The sequence below is a fragment of the Lepidochelys kempii genome, chromosome 3 (genome assembly GCF_965140285.1).
Source record: "Lepidochelys kempii isolate rLepKem1 chromosome 3, rLepKem1.hap1, whole genome shotgun sequence".
Lineage (NCBI taxonomy): Eukaryota > Metazoa > Chordata > Testudines > Cheloniidae > Lepidochelys > Lepidochelys kempii.
The window spans coordinates 143,444,993-143,465,379 of NC_136382.1; the positions used below are offsets into that span (position 1 = coordinate 143,444,993).

General features: G+C 39.3%; 1 protein-coding gene across 3 annotated transcripts in view; it reads right to left on the reverse strand.

The window, feature by feature from the left end:
• AHCTF1 (AT-hook containing transcription factor 1) overlaps positions 1–20,387 on the reverse strand; it is an 85,410-nt gene that overhangs the window by 38,509 nt on the left and 26,514 nt on the right. For all 3 annotated transcript variants that reach the window (XM_073338312.2, XM_073338314.2, XM_073338313.2), the window contains exons 6-17: positions 20,068–20,184; positions 18,452–18,536; positions 15,283–15,433; positions 12,024–12,156; positions 11,750–11,931; positions 11,189–11,250; positions 8,566–8,694; positions 6,850–6,940; positions 6,663–6,752; positions 6,334–6,474; positions 4,692–4,796; positions 3,781–3,874 (exon numbers count right to left, since the gene is read on the reverse strand). In XM_073338312.2, coding sequence (XP_073194413.2) covers positions 3,781–3,874; positions 4,692–4,796; positions 6,334–6,474; positions 6,663–6,752; positions 6,850–6,940; positions 8,566–8,694; positions 11,189–11,250; positions 11,750–11,931; positions 12,024–12,156; positions 15,283–15,433; positions 18,452–18,536; positions 20,068–20,184 — 1,380 coding nt within the window. The remainder of the gene's footprint in view (positions 1–3,780; positions 3,875–4,691; positions 4,797–6,333; positions 6,475–6,662; positions 6,753–6,849; positions 6,941–8,565; positions 8,695–11,188; positions 11,251–11,749; positions 11,932–12,023; positions 12,157–15,282; positions 15,434–18,451; positions 18,537–20,067; positions 20,185–20,387) is intronic.

The following is a 20,387-nucleotide window of genomic DNA, read 5'->3' on the forward strand; positions in this document are numbered from 1 at the left end:
GAACACCTAAAACATCTACAATAAGTCTTCGAGTGCATAAGGGAGGCAGGACTAACTGTTAAGGCTAAGAAGTGTCAAATAGGCTTAAACACAGTGACTTACCTTGGACACCAGGTGGGTCAAGGAACTATCAACCCCCTACAGGCCAAAGTGGATGCTATCCAAAAGTGGCCTGTCCCAAAGTCAAAGAAACAGCTCCAATCCTTCTTAGGCTTGGCTGGATATTACAGGTGATTTGTACCGCAATACAGCCAAATCGCCGCCACACTGACAGACCTAACCAAAAAGAAACAGCCAAATGCCGTTCAGTGGACCGAAGAGTGTCAGAAGGCCTTTAAGCACCTTAAAGCGACACTCATGTCTGACCCTGTGCTAAGGGCCCCAGACTTTGACAAACCGTTCCTAGTAACCACAGATGCGTCCGAGCGTGGTGTGGGAGCAGTTTTAATGCAGGAAGGACCAGATCAAGAATTCCACCCTGTAGTGTTTCTCAGCAAGAAGCTGTCTGAGAGGGAAAGCAACTGGTCAGTCAGTGAAAAAGAATGTTACGCCATTGTCTACGCTCTGCAAAAGCTACGCCCATATGTTTGGGGACGGTGTTTCCACCTGCAAACCGACCAGGCTGCGCTACAGTGGCTTCATACCGCCACAGGAAATAACAAAAAACTTATTCAGTGGAGTTTAGCTCTCCAAGATTTTGATTTCAACAAACAACACATCTCAGGAGCTTCTAACAAAGTGGCTGATGCACTCTCCCGTGAAAGTTTCCCAGAATCAACTGGTTAAAATCGTCCTTGAGATGTGGAAAATATTGTTAGTCTTTATATACTCGGTAGTATATTTACAGATGCACGTGTCTTATTAACTCTGTTTTCTCCTAGAGCTCCAGGAAGAAACCACAGCCAGCATTTCACCCTATCTGTGATTTGGGTGGCGTGTCATAAATATAAAGGGAAGGGTAAACCCCTTTAAATCCCTCCTGGCCAGAGGAAAAACCCTTTCACCTGTAAAGGGTTAAGAAGCTAAGACAACCTCTCTGGCACCTGACCAAAATGACCAATGAGGAGACAAGATACTTTCAAAGCTGGAAGGGGGTGGGGGGCGCGGCGGGGGACGACAAAAGGGACGATATATCTCTCTGTCTGTGTGTTGTTTTTGCCGGGACCAGAGCAGGAATGCAGGTCAGAACTCCTGTAAAAAGTCAGTAAGTAATCTAGTTAGATATGCGTTAGATTCGGTTTTAAATGGCTGATAAAATAAGTTGTGATAAATGGAATGTATATTCCTGTTTGTGTGTTTTTTTTTGTAACTTAAGGTTTAGCCTAGAGGGATTCTCTATGTTTTGAATCGGATTACCCTGTAAGGTATTTACCATCCTGATTTTACAGAAGTGATTCTTTTACTTTTTCTTTAATTAAAATTCTTCTTCTAAGAACCTGATTGCTTTTTCATTGTTCTTAAGATCCAAGGGTTTGGGTCTGTATTCACCTATGCAAATTGGTGAGGATTTTTATCAAGCCTTTCCCAGGAATGGGGGGTGTAGGGCTTGGGGGGATTTTTTGGGGGAAAGACATTTCCAAGTGGCCTCTTTCCCTGTTATATTTGTTAGGCACTTGGTGGTGGCAGCAATAAAGTCCAGGGACAAAAGGTAAAATAGTTTGTACCTTGGGGAAGTTTTAACCTAAGCTGGTAAAAATAAGCTTAGGGGGTTTTTCATGCAGGTCCCCACACCTGTACCCTAGAGATCAGAGTGGGGAAGGAACCTTGACAAAGTGCTTATCCACAATCGGGATCACCTCATTACAAGTGTGGCACTTCTTGAAGCCTGGCATACCTCACTAAGGGGAAGGGTCTCCCCAGCAGAAAAAGGTGGGAAGAAAAGAAAGAGGGGTTGATTTTTTTTTTTTTCGAAGAGTAGGAAAAACAAACAGAACTACAACCAGAACTGGGGAAAACTAACTGCGAACAGAAGAACAATAGCCTTAAACAGACTGCTAATGGCTCTCTCTCTCTCTCACCAGGGGCAGATGAGAAGGAATTGAGGACAGTTAGCCCGTGCACACTGGCTAGCCTCATGGCGCAGCAAAAGGAGAGACAGCGCATGTGCAGGCCCAATGGATACTGCTACCGAAGTTCTTCAATCAGCAGTGCGGGGACGCAGACATACCTATGGTGGAGCACCCATAGGGACACTACTGGAAGAACAACTATTCTTTTTGTATAGATCGATCACCACAAAGTATTTTCTAAGTGTGCCAACACAGAAATACTCAGCCAAAATTAAGGAAAATTCATGTTTTGCTTTCTAATCTCATTTTTGCCATTGAAAAAATTCCAATTTCATGCAGCTGTGCTGTACATAGATGTTGATATGAACAAGGGAAACACACTGGTTTGAAGTCTAGTCACACACACACACCCACCCACCCACCCCAACCTTTAATAGTAATTTTAATTCCATTCATCAAACACCATTGGAGACTCCTGGTGGCAAAAGTACCACCTGCAAATTCCCAATGATGTTAAAAACAACGAGGAGTCCAGTAGCACCTTAAAGACTAAGACTGATTTGGGCATCAAAATGGTAGTCTTTAAGGTGTCACGGGACTCCTTGTTTTTGTGGATACAGACTAAACATGGCTACCTCTCTGATAAATTATGTTAAACAGAGTTAGTAGGATAAGGCCTGGTCTACACTGCAATTAGGTCAACATAAGGCAGCTTACATCGACCTTACTCTAAAGTGTCTACACTATAACGTTGCTCCCGCTAATGTAAGTCACCCATTACATCGACTTAACTCCACCTCTACAAGAGGTGTAGCACTTAAATTGATGTAGTTAGAGCAAGGCAATGTCTGTGTAGACACTGCGTTACTTACATCGTCTCTTGGCTGTGAACCCCAGGACAACAGAGCTCCAGGAACTGCCAGTACCCCACAATGCCCCACTTCAGTCGGTGAAGTGCTTCTGGTGAGGACACACACGATCAACAGAAGGAGCATAGTGTGCATGTGAACCACCACTTTAATTACTGCGGTGGCTGTACCTCAACTTCGGTTGACCTAATTTTGTAGTGTAGACAAGGCCTGAGTGCCTGCTGTATTTTTCCACCTTCTCTCTACTATCTTTCTTAGCTCCAATCCTACTGGAAAAATTTTATAATTATTTCTATTTGGTTTGTATCAGTGTGATTTTAGATTTAAAATCTGTATTAATCCTAGTCAAGACATTTCACATGAAAAATAAACAAGTCTGTAAAAAGTTCAGATAAAGATGTAATTTCTAACTAGGTACCAAGTTAGAAGAGGGCTAATTCTTTAAATGTTCCAACTGAACACAACGGTGAGGGCCACCTTCTTGCAGTATAAAAATGTACACAAGTGAACTCCAAAAAAAGGATTTAGTCCTAAAACAGACATTATGTCTTATCAAATAGTCATTTAAAGAGCTAACCCTTTTTGAATAGTTCATCTTTGCATGCCTAAACAAAAATTTTGGAAACTTGGTGCTGCCTATCTGTTTTGAATCAGAGACCATTAAATGCCACGTTACCAAATAAACCACCTTTTTGAACTGCAGAAGTCACACAGTTTAGCCTTTGGATTAAATTATTTACACTATTACCCAATATATTTCTAAAATCAGGTCAAGGATTGTTTCACTTTACTTCAAACAGTGAAACAGTGGCCCTGGGCCCAAGAACACCCCTCCCCCACCTTTACATATGAAAGCAGTCCCTCTGAATTCAGTGGTGGGTGTGTTTATGAACGAACCTTACCTTGACAAGCGCTCTAGTTTCTGTCTATGACCAGTACAGTAGCTTTGTATCAGTGGGTAATTGTAGAAAGACCTAGACAACTGCATATCGTCATCTACATGCAACAGAAAAAAAAGTACGTAGTTCAAGAAGCCTAATAAAATCTGAAGTAATTTTAAAAGAACTGAAACAGACAAAATTGCTGAGTTTCATTTTTAATATTAAGAACAAGCAATTTGACAACTTTGGAAGAAAGTGATTCTAATTCTGCTCTTTTACATTTTTTTTTTTTTTTTTTTTTAGTAAGACAGCAGTAAGCCACAAGGTTCACTTCATTCCTCAATTTAGTAAGTGACCCATATTTGAAAATTATCCCATAAATAAAGATTACTGGGTAATTCAGACCATATGAAGTAAAAGAGTTTCTGTGTTATCTCTCCCCAGCAGAATAAAATATATCTTTAGGTGATCTCAGATGGGGACTGCTTTTCTAAATTTTGTAAAGGGAGCATTTATAGGCAGATTGTTTTCTAAATCTATGTAAGCCGATACATGCGTTTTTACGGCATAAAAAAACGCTATCAAAATACTGGTTATATAAGGACATTTACCTAGGAAACTGAATACACCAAGTTCTAAACCTAGTAAGAGACTTCTTAGGGAAGGAGGAGTTTACCACCACAAGTAAATATTTACCAAAATGTGTGGAATACTTAAAAGTAAAGCCAGCGTTGGAACTGGATTAACACAATTACATAAAAGGTTAGTCTATGTTGACTAAACTTAAGTATACATTACAGCTGTACCAACACGATTTGTTGATAAAAGTAATTTACCAAATATGGTTTTAAGAATTTTTCTGTAGGAAGCAAATATTGCACAAAGTGGTAAGCGCCTGTCACATCTGAAGTATGTATTTGTTCAAAACTTACCTAAACCCTCTGGAAGGAGACTGGATCGGCAGAACCAAATGACCACATGGGAATATTGAGAAATGAGGCTGGTTACAACCTGCTTATTTGTCAAATCTGTAAAACCTGGAAAGAGTTTATAAAATTATGTTGCCATTCAACTCCTTCAGTTACCAAAAATATTAACTATGATGACATTGATAAACTGGTTCTTTTTTATTGTATTGAAAGCATTCAAGAAATTTTTCCATTTCTTATTTCTAATCAACCCTTGGAAACAACTGTTCCTTTACAGTTTTTCCTCTGCATTTCTTATGGAGACACCTGGATTTGCTATTTTAGAGCTCCTTAAGCCCTGGATTCCCCTCCACCCCCTTTATTTTTGAGAGACAGCTATCACCCTGTTCAAGACTTCAGGCTTCATGAAGTGGCAAGAAAATTCTTGGGTATTACTAAGATATACCTCACCCTAGAGGCTGCAGCTTCTAACCCAGAGATGGGGAACCTACGGCCTGCGGGCCAGATCCAGCTTGCTGCTTCATTATTTCTGGCCCGCAGCAGAGAAGCTGTGGGGAGAAGCAAGGGTTCCCAGGCTCTTAAAAGTCCGGTTGACTCTGTGCAGCTCCCAGAAATGGCTGGCATGTCCTAGGAGCCAGGGCGATCAGGTAAGCTCCGCATGCTGCCCCCTCCCCCAGTGCTGGCTACGCAGCTCCCATTGACTGGGAACCACAGCCAAGAGGAGCTGCGGGGGACAGCGTGCACCGCACAAAGCCCCCTGACCCCTCCACCTAGGGGCCAGACATGGTGGGTGCTTCTGGGAGCAGCGTGGAGCCCCGGCAGGCAGGGAGCCTGCCTTAGCCCTGCTGCGCTGCCGACCGGGAGCACCCTGAGGTAAGCACTGCCTGGCCGGAGCCCGCACCCCAAACCTCCTGCCCCAGGTTGGAACCCCCTCCCACACCCTGACTCCCTCCCAGGCCCCGTGCCCTCACCCACATCCCAACCCTCATCCCCAGCCCTGAGCCCACTCCTGCACTCCAAACCCCTTTGCCCCAGCCTGAAGCCCCTCCTGCACCCCAAACCCCTCATCCCCAGCCCCACCCCAGAGCCCATACCTCCAGCCGGAGCCTTCATTCCCTCCTGCACCGCAACCTCTTGCCCCAGCCCAGAGCCCCCTCCCGCACCCTGAACCCCTCATTTTTGGCCCCACCCCAGGATCTAGGGGAAGCCCTGAGCCTCTGAGCCCCCCCACGGGGCTGCGTGTTGCCCACGACTGATCTTTTCTGTTGGTCAGTAGCCCCGATAGAAAAAAAGATTCTCCACCCCTGTTCCAGCCAGTGGCCTCTTACACAACTTCTTGTGCTGACTACCCTATTCCACCCACATGCACACTCAGTAAGCAACCTCCCATAGCCTCCTCCCTGGGGGTTAACTGACAACTGCAATGTTCCCCACCCACAGACTCAATCCTTCTCCCAGCTGCTGAACCTGACTGCCAATTCCAAACAAGCAGCTTGATCCTCCTTTGCAAGCTGGAGAAAATTAAAAAAAAAGTAAAACTGAAAAAGGGAAAATAGGGAAAGCTCACGCTTTCAGGCCTATTCCTCTACCTTAGAAAACACATTTCATAATAAAACATACTCAAGTTGATAATACTGTTACAAACCTCTCTCAGTGAGCTCTTGTGCTTCTGTCAGAAAGCAGTTCAAGACTGTGCTAAGGTTGCTAAGAAGCAATTGGCAGTGCTGAAGAGACTGTATAGTCTGTGGATCAATGAAGTTACATGAGCCATCAAACAGTGGGACACCTTATAAAGGACAAACATTATATGGTTAGTCTGTACACAACTTCAGGAGAAGAGTTAAAAGCATTTCTGCGTACATACAAACTATCATGTCAAGTACTAATACACCCGCATTACTGCATGTATTCAAATTAGGAAATATAACACTTAATTCCTGGAAAATTACTATAGTACTATACTATAGTACTTACACATTCGGTCAAACTCATCTTTTGTGTAAATCACTTTATTCCATGTCCACTCGAGAACAAAGCGCAGGTTAGCAGCTGAATTTGGTTGTTCTATTTAAAAAACCAAAAAAAACCAAAAAAAAAAAAAACATGAGAACAAATTCTTGTCTAGGACAAAGAATAAAATTAATAAAAAGCAGAACATTACCTTCAGCTGTCCACTGTTTGATGCAGCCAGTAAGAAGTCCTAAAGAACTTGTTTGGACAGCAGCAGATAATATAGCTTCTAACTGCTCCTCCTAAAAATGTAACAGAGATAAAATAGATAGTAAAAAAGATTCAAATGCTTTCAAGCCAACAATAGTAAATAAGATTTATTTCTAATTGTATGCAATATATCTGGATGCCAAAAACAAATCAATTATTACGTTTGAACAAAATCAGCACAAAATTAGTAAAATTTTTTACCCCCAGATGATTCTTTCCAGACCATCTTAGCTGTAGATAAAACGTTCCAAAAGCAGAGTTTCAAAAAGTGTTTAACAGAGTTTTCCTCTTATCCTTTTCATCCCTTCAAATACTGAATTCTAAAAAGTTATTTACTCTGTAATTAGGGGTAGGACACACCAAAGAATAGGAAGAAATACCTATATGCTATAAGTGCGCTGGGGGAAAGGCATCTGTGTGCTTGCTGTTTGTTGACCTTACTGTCCAGAGATTTGAAAACTAGCAACAGTTTTATGAAAAAGGAGCAACACAATGAAAACAGTTCTTTGGTAAGGGTTTCTTGCACTTTACTGTTTTATTACAATATAAAGACTTCACTATTCCTGCCTTCAAAATACATATTTTGGCTGGAGAAGTAAGAAGTACAGCTAAAAATCACATCTTTCCAATAATCTTGGGAAAGTCTGTTAACAAGGAAGGCAAGTGAAAAATCAGGTATTTCTCATGAGAACAAGAAGAAGGTGGCTTCTTTCTGCTGGAAGTGCATCAAGTAATTTTTAATACAACTTTAAAGAGCAGAAGAAGGTAAAACCAATTTTGTTTTGTTTCACAGTTCCCTCTTTATTGCCATCATCGGAATTCCCAATGATCCTAGCTCTGGTGGTGGGAAACAGTTTTCAAAGTCGATACACTTTACAATAAGATGTTTGGGTTTTTCAGCTTAAGCTCATTTTTAGTAGTTTCCCCTCTATCTCAACCCCACTATGCAAATTTCAACACTAGCAAGTTCAACAGACAGCATGATGTTTTTCCTGTCACAAAATGTAGGCAACAGCTAAGCATTGTCATGCAATGTTAAAATGAACAGTTGATTTTAGGCAAGTGTATTTTTACTGTTATTTTAGGTAAACCAATACTTCTGATCATTATGCTGTGGTTCACCCTTAGGACTACTTGACGTTCTGATCTTGAACACTGTAAAACATTCATTCCTTTCCAGCAAAAATAATTTATTCATAATAATTTACCCAGAAGTTATGACGCTCAGATTTCTAGAATTTAAAATGCTATTTCAACTTTCTCTTTCAAAAGCTTTGCTATAGCTCTTTCTATACGTAAAAAGAACTCTATATCAAAGGAAAATCCTAAGCAAGTTCCACATCACCACAGTGCACAAGTTTATTACTAGAGTAGAAGGTCAAGAGTAAGTCCACGTCAATAAATTCATAGTTCAGCAATGGATACAAAAATTTTTGACACCAAATTAAGTCATTCTCCAGCTCAAGTTGATCTATAGGACTTACTTACACAGTTTAATAAAATTAATTTGCATTCATTTAGAAAATCTATTATTTCAGCCAACTATAGTATATATGTGTGTTTTTTATCCCACAGGCAAACCGTATGAAGATATTTATTACATTTTCTTGTAGTTTTACAATAATTTCATTTAAACAAAATGCCAGTATATACTCACCTGACTTAAACTAGAAGGCTGTACATCAATAAGTCTCGGAGAGAGCAAGCCAGCAATAAGACATCTATTGAAGTTATCAGGAATGGCTTCATTTAAAGAAGAACCAGATTTCTTTAAAAAATGTAAGGTCTGAAACATTAATGACAAAATTTCAAATTAAGACAGCTATAATTATTCAACTCTGATGTTTATTTGACTGACAAATATGAGTAGTTATTTACAACAGAAATGTTATAAACACCCTTAAAATGCTTTCCTTCTCAAAATAGAAGCAGCAAAGAAATCTTACATTGCAAGTATACTTTACCAAGTTGGCATGTAAATTTAACAACTGTATATCTTTAAGATGGCATACTAAAGCAACAAAGTACATACTTGAACAATGACAATTCACAAAATAAGTCTCAGATTACTCAAATAAGACATCAGCCATTAGACTATCTTGTCTAAATATCTGTCTAGCTTCTCTATTAATATACACACCATGCTGCTTCTTAAATGCTGCCTCTAGCATCCCAGCAGAAATGAAAGCTAAAATTATACACACACAAACCAAAAACTTAGTGAGATTCTCTCAGTTTTGATCTGTGGGAGAAAGAGATTTGAAAAAACAGCCAAAAGATGTGCAATTTTTTGGTCTCCTTAGTTGAGCTGCATGGTTGTAATTTACCAGATTTGTCTTAAATCACAAGAACAACTTTGGAGAAGTGTAAAGGAATGCCCACAAGGGCCAAGAATGCACACTCTTGTAGCTTTTTTTTTTTTTTTTTTTTTTTTACACCACCTACAGGCGCTTCTCACACAGGGACAGCAACAAAGTCGGAAGTGCATCAGCCATAGCTCTTTGCCTGAGTGGCTGAACCAGCACCCCAGAGTTTACAGTAACTCTGCACTTAAAGTTGTTTGGCAGCCACCTGCTTTGTCCACTGCTTACAGAAAGAGCAGCCCATTGGAACTAGCTGGTGGGGGCTTGAAACCAGGGTGGACCAGCAGCCCCCCATAAGCTCCCCGCTCCCCTAAGTTCCCTGTACAGCAGCCGCCCAGCAGGCTATCAATTGCCGGGCAGTTCAGCTGTCTCTCTCCCACCCCCCACGACACACACACACACACAGAGCCATGTGCTGCTCCTGCCCTGGAGCTGCTCCTGGGAGCCTCCTGCTAGCTATGCAGAGGTGGGGGGGGGGAAGAGGGATGCTAATGTCAGGGTGCCCTCTTCCCCCCGCTCCTGCCGCCCCCATGCTTCTCTACCTTATCTCCACAGAGCTGGGGAGACACAACAGGGCTCAGGACAGAGGGAGCTTGCTGGCAGCAGCTGCTGTCTCCATTTGCTAATCTAGTTAAAAAGGCAATGTACTTAGAGTAGAGCCAGCATACTTAAAGGGGCAATGCACGTCTCCCTCTCACATACACTGTATCCGTCTCTCTCTGCCATGCTGTCTCCCCTGCCTCCATTCGTGCTGCCTTGTACAGTGTGAGGCTGCATTAACAACGCGTTAACCCTTGACGGCTCAGCCGACTGCTAGACCATCACGTAGCAGTAAGGCATTCCCTGGGAAATATCCCATCCTCTGACTTCACCACCTTAACCAAGCTTCACAATCATCATTGCTGTGTACGATATTAAATTGTTTGTTTAAAACTGAGAGAGAGAGAGAGTGAGTGTGAGTGTGTGTGTGTATATATATATAAATTAAATAAAATGTAGTCTTTTGTCTGGTGAAAAGAAGTTTCCCTGGAACCTAGCCCTCCCTATTTATATTAATTCTTATGGGGAAATTGGATCCGTTTAACATCATTTGGCTTAAAGTAGTATTTTTCAGGAACATAACTACAACATTAAGTGAGGAGTTACTGTATTTCTGCTGAAGTGCCAGCTAATGAGGGAGCAAGGACTAGACAGTATCCAGCTCATGAATATTTTGAAGTAATGTAAACATGTGCTGAAGACTCTCTCTTCTACACAAGTGTTGTGCACAGAACTACACTCAATTTCTACTGCATATGGAAACACCTACTACATGTATAACTTCAGTTTATAGCTACTTAAGTACCAAAAATTTAGTGAGGTGAAATGTAACTGGTTCTCCCTTTTCCAACTCAGAAAAGAATTTCCCTCCTAAAAATGTAAGGTCCCAGGTCCAAACTCTCTTGCAGTAGCTCTCATCCATGAAATACTTGAAAGCTGTGCTTGGACATGTATGCATGAAATACACAAACAAAATCCTCTCCATCCTAACTTATCCACCAAATTTTCAAATTTTTTACCTGTCCTAAATTGTATAATGATGAAAATCTAGGCTTAAAAGAAACAGTTGCAACCTTATGTATGGAGAGACAAGGATGTTACCTCTCCATAATCTAGAATTCGAACCAAGTCATATACGGTTTTATTGTTACCTCCTGAGAAATCTACACCAGACTCATCTACACATATTTAGGACCTGTTTCAATTGAAGCCAATAGGAATTTTACCACTGACTTTAATGGGGCAAGATATAGCCCTTTTGGCACAAAATGCTCTCCCACCTCCATTGGTAAATATAAGTCTGTTCAATACAAATGACAGAGGATGAACTTTTCTAGATATCAGAAAGAAAGCTAGAAAAAAAAACAAAAGTAGTACCTCCTTCTGAAACCCAGTGCAAGTCATGTGAACAACTCCAGAGTTCAACAAACAAGTAGCATCTAAGAAAACAAAGAGCACGTGGTTAAAAGTCTACATTTTTGACGGTATGGTGCAGCAATACAAAGTAAACAGCTTCTATTAAAAATGGGGTTAATATTGGGAGTGGATTAAAAAGCTGAATAACTAGTTATTTGGCTCATTAGTTCACTTACAGATTTTGCAACATTCACACATCTGTGTGGAAATTTTACCTAGGCTGTATACTATATAGAACAGCTCTAGCACAGTACACAAATTAAAACTATTTGATTTTTATAACAATCATTTCTTCACAGGCCATATTACAAATGCATTAGATATCAAAATTTGGCAATCTGTGTCTAAAATACTTTCCAATAGTAAAGAAATATTTTGAAAGTAAAATATAAAAGTGTTTCTAATTGTTAAAAGTCACACATAGGAAGCAAAAAAAATAAAAATAAATCAATAAATGACAAGTTAACCTCAATTCTCTTATTAAGCTTGCTCTCCTAAAGTCAGCTAAACCGAAATACATACCAAAAGTGTAGGTGCTTGGATTAAAAAACTGCTCAGGAGGCGGATATGAAGGAGGAACTCCACGACTTAAGCTTCGCTCATGTACCAGAATATCCAAGATGTGGTGTGGAGAAGTCATACTCACTACAGCATCCAGCGACCATAATGCAAAATAGGGGCAATTATGAAGAAATTCCCCTGGTCTTAGATAAAGTAAATACAAACAAGTAAGATGTTAATTAATCATTTATAACCATTTTGAAAGCTACGTAAAATACACCCAATGAAGTCTCACCTTAAAGAATCAGGCATTTGAGCATGGTACCAGCGATTTATGTCAAATATGCCCAAGTAAGTAGAAGGTTTGCCCTGGCCATACGTATTCACTTGCCAACTGAAGACTGACACACTGGTATCAGGAGATATTACTGTAAGAAAGATGGCATTTCTTTAAAATAAATCAGCAGATACTGCTACACAGTAATGAGTTTTAGTTCAACTTGTCATACTACTTGTTTAACACTTTTTTAGAAACACAAAACTCAGTATTTTGGCAGAATGCCTTACTGACTTAAAGATAATGAAACGTTAAATCCTTCGGTAGCTATAATCCAGTTTCATTTTGTTCATATATCAGATTTAATAAAATATCTATTGTTGGGACCAGGCTAATCTGAATTTCCCATATTTACACAGTTAATTTATCAAAATATGTAGCTGTGTTAAAAAAATAGAAGTTATCACCTTTAAGAAATATCATCAATATGAAATTAAGATGAATGTCAGATTAGTGGTTTGCATTATTCATTTATTGATCATTGTGTAATTGCCTCATTTACATGCTTCTAGAATAGCCACTTTTCAACCAGATTCAAAATACAAGTGTCACAAGAATATCACATAACATAACTGGAATACCTTAATTTAAAAACACAACATATATTGCCTAATACTACAGTAGTTTCCAATAAGGGTTGTTTTTTGATGGGGCAGAAAGGGAGTTTCCTCTAAATGTGAGCAAAGCACGGGACGTTAAGATTCTCCTATTGGTGTAGGGAATATGGGAAAAAAAAGTAACTATACAAATCTAATATAGGAATATTTTTACCATTATTAGGTTCTTCTAGGTACATCATTTCCAGTCTGGGGTCCCCATCCCATTTCCTACAAGTGTTCTTCTGTGAGCCTCTGTTCTATCTTCTGTTTTGTTAATTGCTCAAATTATCTTTGAAGTTATTGATTCTTTAAGTTTAAAAAACAACTGCATCAGTTTACCACAACATAGCTTTTGCTCTTTCAGCATGTGCTCTCTGACCAGCAGTAGCAGAAAGTCTTCACAGAAAATCTTAAGTGCAAAGAAGCTGTCTTCTTCCCTCCTTCACAGGAAGCCTACTATTCTATTTTAGATCAATGGCTCAAATAACTACAGGCTTGTCTACACTTAGAATGCTGCAGCGCTTCAGTGTAGACACTATCTATGCCAACAGGAGGGATTCTCCGATCAGCACAGGTAATCCACCTCCCCAAGAGACAGTAGGTAGGTTGACAGAAGAATTCTTCCATCGACCTAGCACAGTCTATATGGGGATGCAGGTCAACTAAACTACACTGTTCAGGGGTCTGGATTTTTCACACTCCTGAGTGACTTATGCCAACCTAATTTTCTAGTGTAGATTAAACCTAAAGGCAGGTCTACACTACAGCCAGGATAGACGCTCTGAGATGGTGGTCGATTTAGCGGGTCAAGTGAAGACTTGCCAAATCGACAGCAGGCTGCTCTCCAGTTGACCCCTGTATTCCACCCCCGACGAGAAGAGTAAGGTAAGTCGACGGGAGAGTTTCTCCCGTCAACCCCCTGCAGTACAGACCCCACGGTAACTCGACCTAAGGTATGTCGATTCATACCTCATAGCTATATTATTCACGTAGCTGGAGTTGTGTAGCATACGTTGACTTACGGCGGTAGTGTAGACTTAAGTAAGACTATAACAAGGAGTTCACTATCTACCTGAAAGGGAGAAGAGAATTGCAAACTATAACTTGGACTGATATCATGTGGGAACATTTTCAGAATGCAGTTTGTGCCTATCTGTCATATGAGTGAGCCTCAGACTATTGCTTCAAAGTGAAATAAGTACAAGGGAGATTGGGAGAGAGGCAGTTTAAAGGAATACTTAATATCAAAAGTTTTATAAATAATTATAGGTGGAACTGGCAGGACTTCATTAGTTAAAACTGCTTAACATTTTTCATTGTAAGACCCTGTTTTCAGCTGCTTATAACTGCCAAAGTTTAATCATACAACCATCTGCCCTGGGCTGATTTTTTGTTTTAAGGATTTCAACAACAAAAAATGGTTCTGACATTTCTGAAAACAAGGTAAGGGAACAAAGATGTTTCGCCAATGTTAAATTTGTACAGAGGTTCCACTGAGAAAGTCTAGTGGGCTCCATGCTTTAGAACAGAGAAGTATAGACTAGCCCCAGGTTAACAATGTGCGGCGGGGGTGGGGGGAGTCCAGGGAGGTTTAATTTTGTCTTTTACAAATCCTGGACCCCATCTTTCCATAAAGAAAAATGATGTTAATTTTATCCCTCAAACAGTTGTAGACACTTAGATTTACTTGAGGGGGATGGGGGGGAAATACTTTTCAAATACTTTTCCCCATGAGTATGGGTGTTTAAAGTTCATCTTACTTCCTAGAAAAAAAAAAATCACCCAACTAAAGTGCTTTTTTTCCCCACTCAAAGAGAGCTATTTTCATTGCGTTTGTTCAAGCTACAGAGGTTAAGGGGGGGGGGGGGGGAGAGACGACAACTCCTTTCTCCTCATACATGGAAGTTTTCCTTCACAGATGCCCCTTTTGGCTCATCAGCACCGCAAGCAGCTGACGACTTTCCGGTTTCAGTATATAGTTAAACAGATTATCTAGAGTTTAACAGCGCAATCTAATTTGGCTATTTAAATACAAACAAACTTGAAAGCAGCCCAGTTGTCTACACAGAAGGAATATGCACAACAGCCTACAGGAGAAATTGGCGAGTAATATGAACTCCATGTTTTAGGCAGCCTTTGTAGCTTATGCCTGCTGTATCTTCTTTTCCTGCAACTACTGTATGTAAACAAAAATTTCACATTCCTTTTTAAGTCCTCCACACAACAAGAGCAGGACAGCATTAAAAAGGCCTAGCCAGAATACAGCTTTGGACAATCTGTTTCCAAAGCATTATTATACTTTTAACTTACCTTTAAGTTAAAAAGGCAGCTGAACATCAAAAAGCCTACACCTCAGAGAGAGATATAGATATAATTTTTCCAATTTAATCATGTACTTTATGTATCAGGTTTCCCTGTTCCATTGTCATTTTCCATATTAATTGCAACTCAAACATCTTCTTTTTAGTCTTTAAACATGTTTATTCTACACAGCTATTCAAGTAAACTGTTAGGGCTGTGGGTACAGCACTAACATTTTTAGAATTCAACTCTACTGTTTTCTTCAAAAGCATTATGTTACAGTTCAACTGGAAAATATTTTGGACCTAGCAACAAACCTTCATTCACGCCATCCTCTCTGTCAATATGGCTGCGAAATTTTTCTATAGTCTGACAACTGAGTAGTTTGGTATTGCTAGTCTGCCCTCTTAATGAAAAGACTTCACCTGTGAGGTCTAGACTGTACCTTTCTTCACAGTACTCCAAACCCTGAAAGACAAATACAAGTTATTTGAAATGAATGTGTATGATATTACACTTAAGAGATGCAGTCTCTTCCATATTTATGAGTCAACCAAAGGAATCCCAAATTACATATTTTTTAAGAATATATTCTGGCATGTTACAGAGATTAAGTGCAATAAAATATTCAATAACCCTAGATCTGAGGAACTAATTTTGGTAAGTTGATACAAAACCAAGTAGATACAAAATAATAATAATGTCCATCATTTTCACTATTCAGGAGAACTCCTACTATTATCCAGTTTTACAAGGACTTGGCAGTAGCTATTGACAAATAGTTAAGTATCAAGTTTTCCTTTTTTATTTCTTTAAAACCCCTATAATAATAACCTTAAAAAAGCTAAATATACATTTCTACAGTCATCCTAATCTACCCACATTTTCAAGATTTTTTTTTTTTAAGACAAAATATAAGTCCACACATTCCTCCAAATCACACTCTCTCATCCAAACAAGCTTTATGTAATGTGAGAAGAAAAATGAACATTTCACATGCACACACTTAGCAACTCTGGGAATTCATGTATAGTTAGTATGCCAGTCAGATTTTATCAAAAGATACATCTGAAATCAAGCAGTGCTGGGGTACACAAAGTTTGTGTGTCAACGCATTGGTACAGGGCAAATAAGGGTAATGGAAGCCATGAGGTGGGAACTCTTATGAGGTATAAAAATTTGTGCGTGTTCGCTTGGAGGGTGGGGGTGGGAGATGACCACACACAGGGAAGAACAGAGAAAAAGATTTTTTAGCCAGAGCTCTAGTACAACAGCATAAAGTGAAGCACAAACAAGGAAAATTGAAGCTGAAGGGAGAAAAAATAATTTTGAGAAACTTCCCCATATCCTCCTGCCAAAGCATTCATGGCAATGTAAAACGAAAAGCATGACTAAATTACAATGCAAAGCCCTTCTAAAAAAATCAAAACCTAAGGTAAAGCAGAACACATTCTGTTAATCCAGAACAGTGTATGAACTTTGCTTTCACTGTGACTGTGCATGTAAACGAAGATAAAGCAATGGCATCCATATTTAGAAAAAAAAGTTTAATCACTTTATAATATTTATACCTTGTCCTCATACTATCAATTTTTACTTTGCAAAATTGAAAAAGACATCTTTGAACAGTACCTAAACATTTATATAGTCAACACTCACATGAACTATGATGGGAAAGGAGCTTTTCTTGCTGTAAGGGATGCACATGACAGGAGTCAGAGTAACAGCCGTGTTAGTCTGTATTCGCAAAAAGAAAAGGAGTACTTGTGGCACCTTAGAGACTAACCAATTTATTAGAGCATAAGCTTTCGTGAGCTACAGCTCACTTCATCAGATGCATATCGTGGAAACTGCAGCAGACTTTATATATACACAGAGAATATGAACCAATACCTCCTCCCACCCCACTGTCCTGCTGGTAATAGCTTATCTAAAGTGATCATCAGGTGGGCCATTTCCAGCACAAATCCAGGTTTTCTCACCCTCCACCCCCCCCCCCCCCCAAATTCACTCTCCTGCTGGTGAATAGCATGAGCTATTACCAGCAGGAGAGTGAGTTTGTGTGTGTTTGGGGGTGGGGGGGTTGTGAGAAAACCTGGATTTGTGCAGGAAATAGCCCAACTTGATTGTCATGCACATTGTGTAAAGAGTTGTCACTTTGGATGGGCTATCACCAGCAGGAGAGTGAATTTGTGTGGGGGGGTGGAGGGTGAGAAAACCTGGATTTGTGCTGGAACTGGCCCACCTGATGATCACTTTAGATAAGCTATTACCAGCAGGACAGTGGGGTGGGAGGAGGTATTGGTTCATATTCTCTCTGTATATATAAAGTCTGCTGCAGTTTCCACGATATGCATCTGATGAAGTGAGCTGTAGCTCACGAAAGCTTATGCTCTAATAAATTGGTTAGTCTCTAAGGTGCCACAAGTACTCCTTTTCTTTTTACATGACAGGAGGAAACTGAAAACACGGGGAGATTTAAGCCTATGAAAGTAGCTATTTTTCAAGCCAACAACATAGTAAAGCCCTACAAAAATATCCTAAATTCATACTTCAAAAAGTTAATGTAAATTATATGCATCCACACTGCTTCCAAAATATTTGGAAAGAGTAGTTTCAAAACAAAAGTGGAGTGGGTAAAGAGGGAGGAATTGCTACGTCAGATTACTGTCATTTGTGTCAAACTTTCCAGAAGTAGTTTTTTCAAACCTTAATAGTGCACAGCACAAAGTGATTTTTGTTAAGATTAATGTGGTATAAGTATGACAGATTCGCAGCGGTCTGTAATAATTTATGAATACTGTATCTGGATCAGGTCATTGTGTTATTTATTGTATACATATATTGTGTTAATTCACTAGCAGAATTGTCAAGAAATAGAGGTGATTTTCTCATCTCCTGACAAACGCTTCAAGAGAGTAGAGACAATGCAGATACATTCACTCAGACAGCTGCTGAGCAGCCCAATCAGTTTAATTAGGTCCAAGAGTCACAGGAAAGAACAAAGACCTTTGACTAGATTTAAAAAGGGAGTCCCTGAAGGTCAGGGAGATTGAGGTACTGATGGCCACCCATACCCCAGAGGCAAGAGAGTCTGGGATTATATTGATCTTCCTAAGCCTTTAGGGAAGAAACAAACCATCTATAAACATGGGTTGTTTAAAAAAAAACAAACCCAAAAAACCCCTCTTCTCTTATGCTTTGATTTAAGAAAGCTGTCTCGGTTACAATATATACACTACTGGTCCCAGCTCCTAAAGGGAAGTAACCAAGGTATCAAGTCCAGTGGAAGGTAAACACAGTTGATACACGTGGTACTACAGCCTAGTACTCCCATCTAAAAGTGGGAGAACCGAATCCATGCAGGTAAGGCATGAGACCCAAGGCCTGAAATTAGTGTATTCAGAAAGACATGAGGATGGTATCCATCCTTCCAATTTTAGATTAATACACGTTAGTTGTATTTCACAGACACACATACTTTACCTCATACATGATTTGTCCTGATGCCAAGCGTTTTCTGTCACCAAAGGCTAACTGCAGCAGATGCAAACTCACAACATCTCCTTCACTAGAAAGAAATTACAAGTTTGAGCATAATTTCAGCACCTTTGTAATCCACCTGAAATATCTGATAAGTAGCTATTGCCAAAGCAAAGCAGAATCATATTGTATTGCACATTTAAAAGGATGATGTCTCTGTTATAAACTGGAAAACAACCCACTTTCCAAACAATTACAATTTGTCATATTTGGACAATTGTAGGAGAAGAGGAGATAAATTTGAAGATTTTTTCATTTGGCACTCGGTATTTAATTGACTGAATTCCGGAACTCTGCTTTTTTTGCTTAACTCCATGGACTTCAGATTAATGTTAACCACACAATTTTCCAGAGCGTTAACATTCATCTATAAAAAACACTACCAGCATCAGTTCTTTACAATGAAATGTTAATGCAGGAACCTTTACCAAAAGAGCCTTAAATTTAAACTTACAATCTACACAGCATGCTCTGATTGTATTATTTTGTCATGATATGAAACTAAAGAACCACCAAAGTTCTGAGTTTGAGAAAGAATGATTAAAAGGATAGTTACTTCTGTTTTGCCTACTTTCTGAAAACCTGAACAAATTAAAGTTTTTATATAAAAGCATTCCCCAGGCTCTTGGGAAACAACCAAAATACAACAAAAACAGCTCTAAGACAGCTATTTGAATAAATGTAATAAAAAACTGCTCTGAAAGCCACAACTCAAATGGAGAGAGTATTACACAGGAAAGAAAAAAAAGTGTACAAAATATATATAAAACATATATATACACACACATATATATATACTGGTGCTCAGATATAAGATGATGGGTACCTTATAAATGTCAAAGACAGAAATAAGGGGTCATGAAATACCTTCGATAATGAATAGTCTTCCAAGACAAGTGATAGTAGCTTATCACTTGGGACATTTAAAACCAGACAAAACAAAACACTAGAAAATTGCTCTAGGAAAAAGGCATTTCTAGGTGTTCATCACAGTAGTACTCAGTAGGTCCTGTCCCTCTGTACTTGCAGGAGATCTATGAAAGCTACCTAAAAGTCAAGTATAAAGCTTTTTGTAAAATACAAAAAGTAAAGTCATTTGCATGGCTGCAACTTTCACTGGCATTTCACCAGTGCTATAATGGTTTAAATTCTATTTACGAGAGCAATTAAGATTCACAATCCCATTTTGTAGCAAGAAGGCAACAGATTGAAGTTACACTTCAAAGCTTCACTACTTCTCAGCTATTATAGAGGTGGCACTTGTGGTTCCATTGTCAAGGTTATACTGAGTACACTTACATTTTCTAAGTGATCAAAAACAATTTTTTTAAAAAATGCCAGAGTATATTCAAAAAGAAAGATTGAAATGATTCATAGCTACAACACTACATATTGGCCCTTCAATTGTAAACAAAAATGTAATATTAAGGGATCAAATCTCCAATTAGTAGCCCAGGGAAAGATTTACATTTATAACACGTTCAGAGTTGCGTATGTATGCCCTCCCAAAGTCAGTTGGACAACAGATCATTTAGTTTTCTAAATCAGTCTTCACTCACCTTTCTTGTGTAGACTGAACTGCCCATAAGTAACAGCAATTGCGGGGATCATTTTCAGGTTCTTGAAAAGTAACAGCATAGACAGGTATCCTCCCTCCTTCCAGCTGAAAGTGGTAGCTAGAACAAAGTGGTGGGAGGAATTAAATCAGGTGATTAGATGTCTGACATTTATCCTTCCAAGTGTTCCAAGCAGCACTTCAAAAGCCACAGCATTTTCTCATGCCAGAAATACTTACAATTATTTAAAAGTTGATTTTAATTTTAGAGAACATTTTTAACAATTTCAGAAGGATTTAATAAAGCTAGACAATCGAGCAACA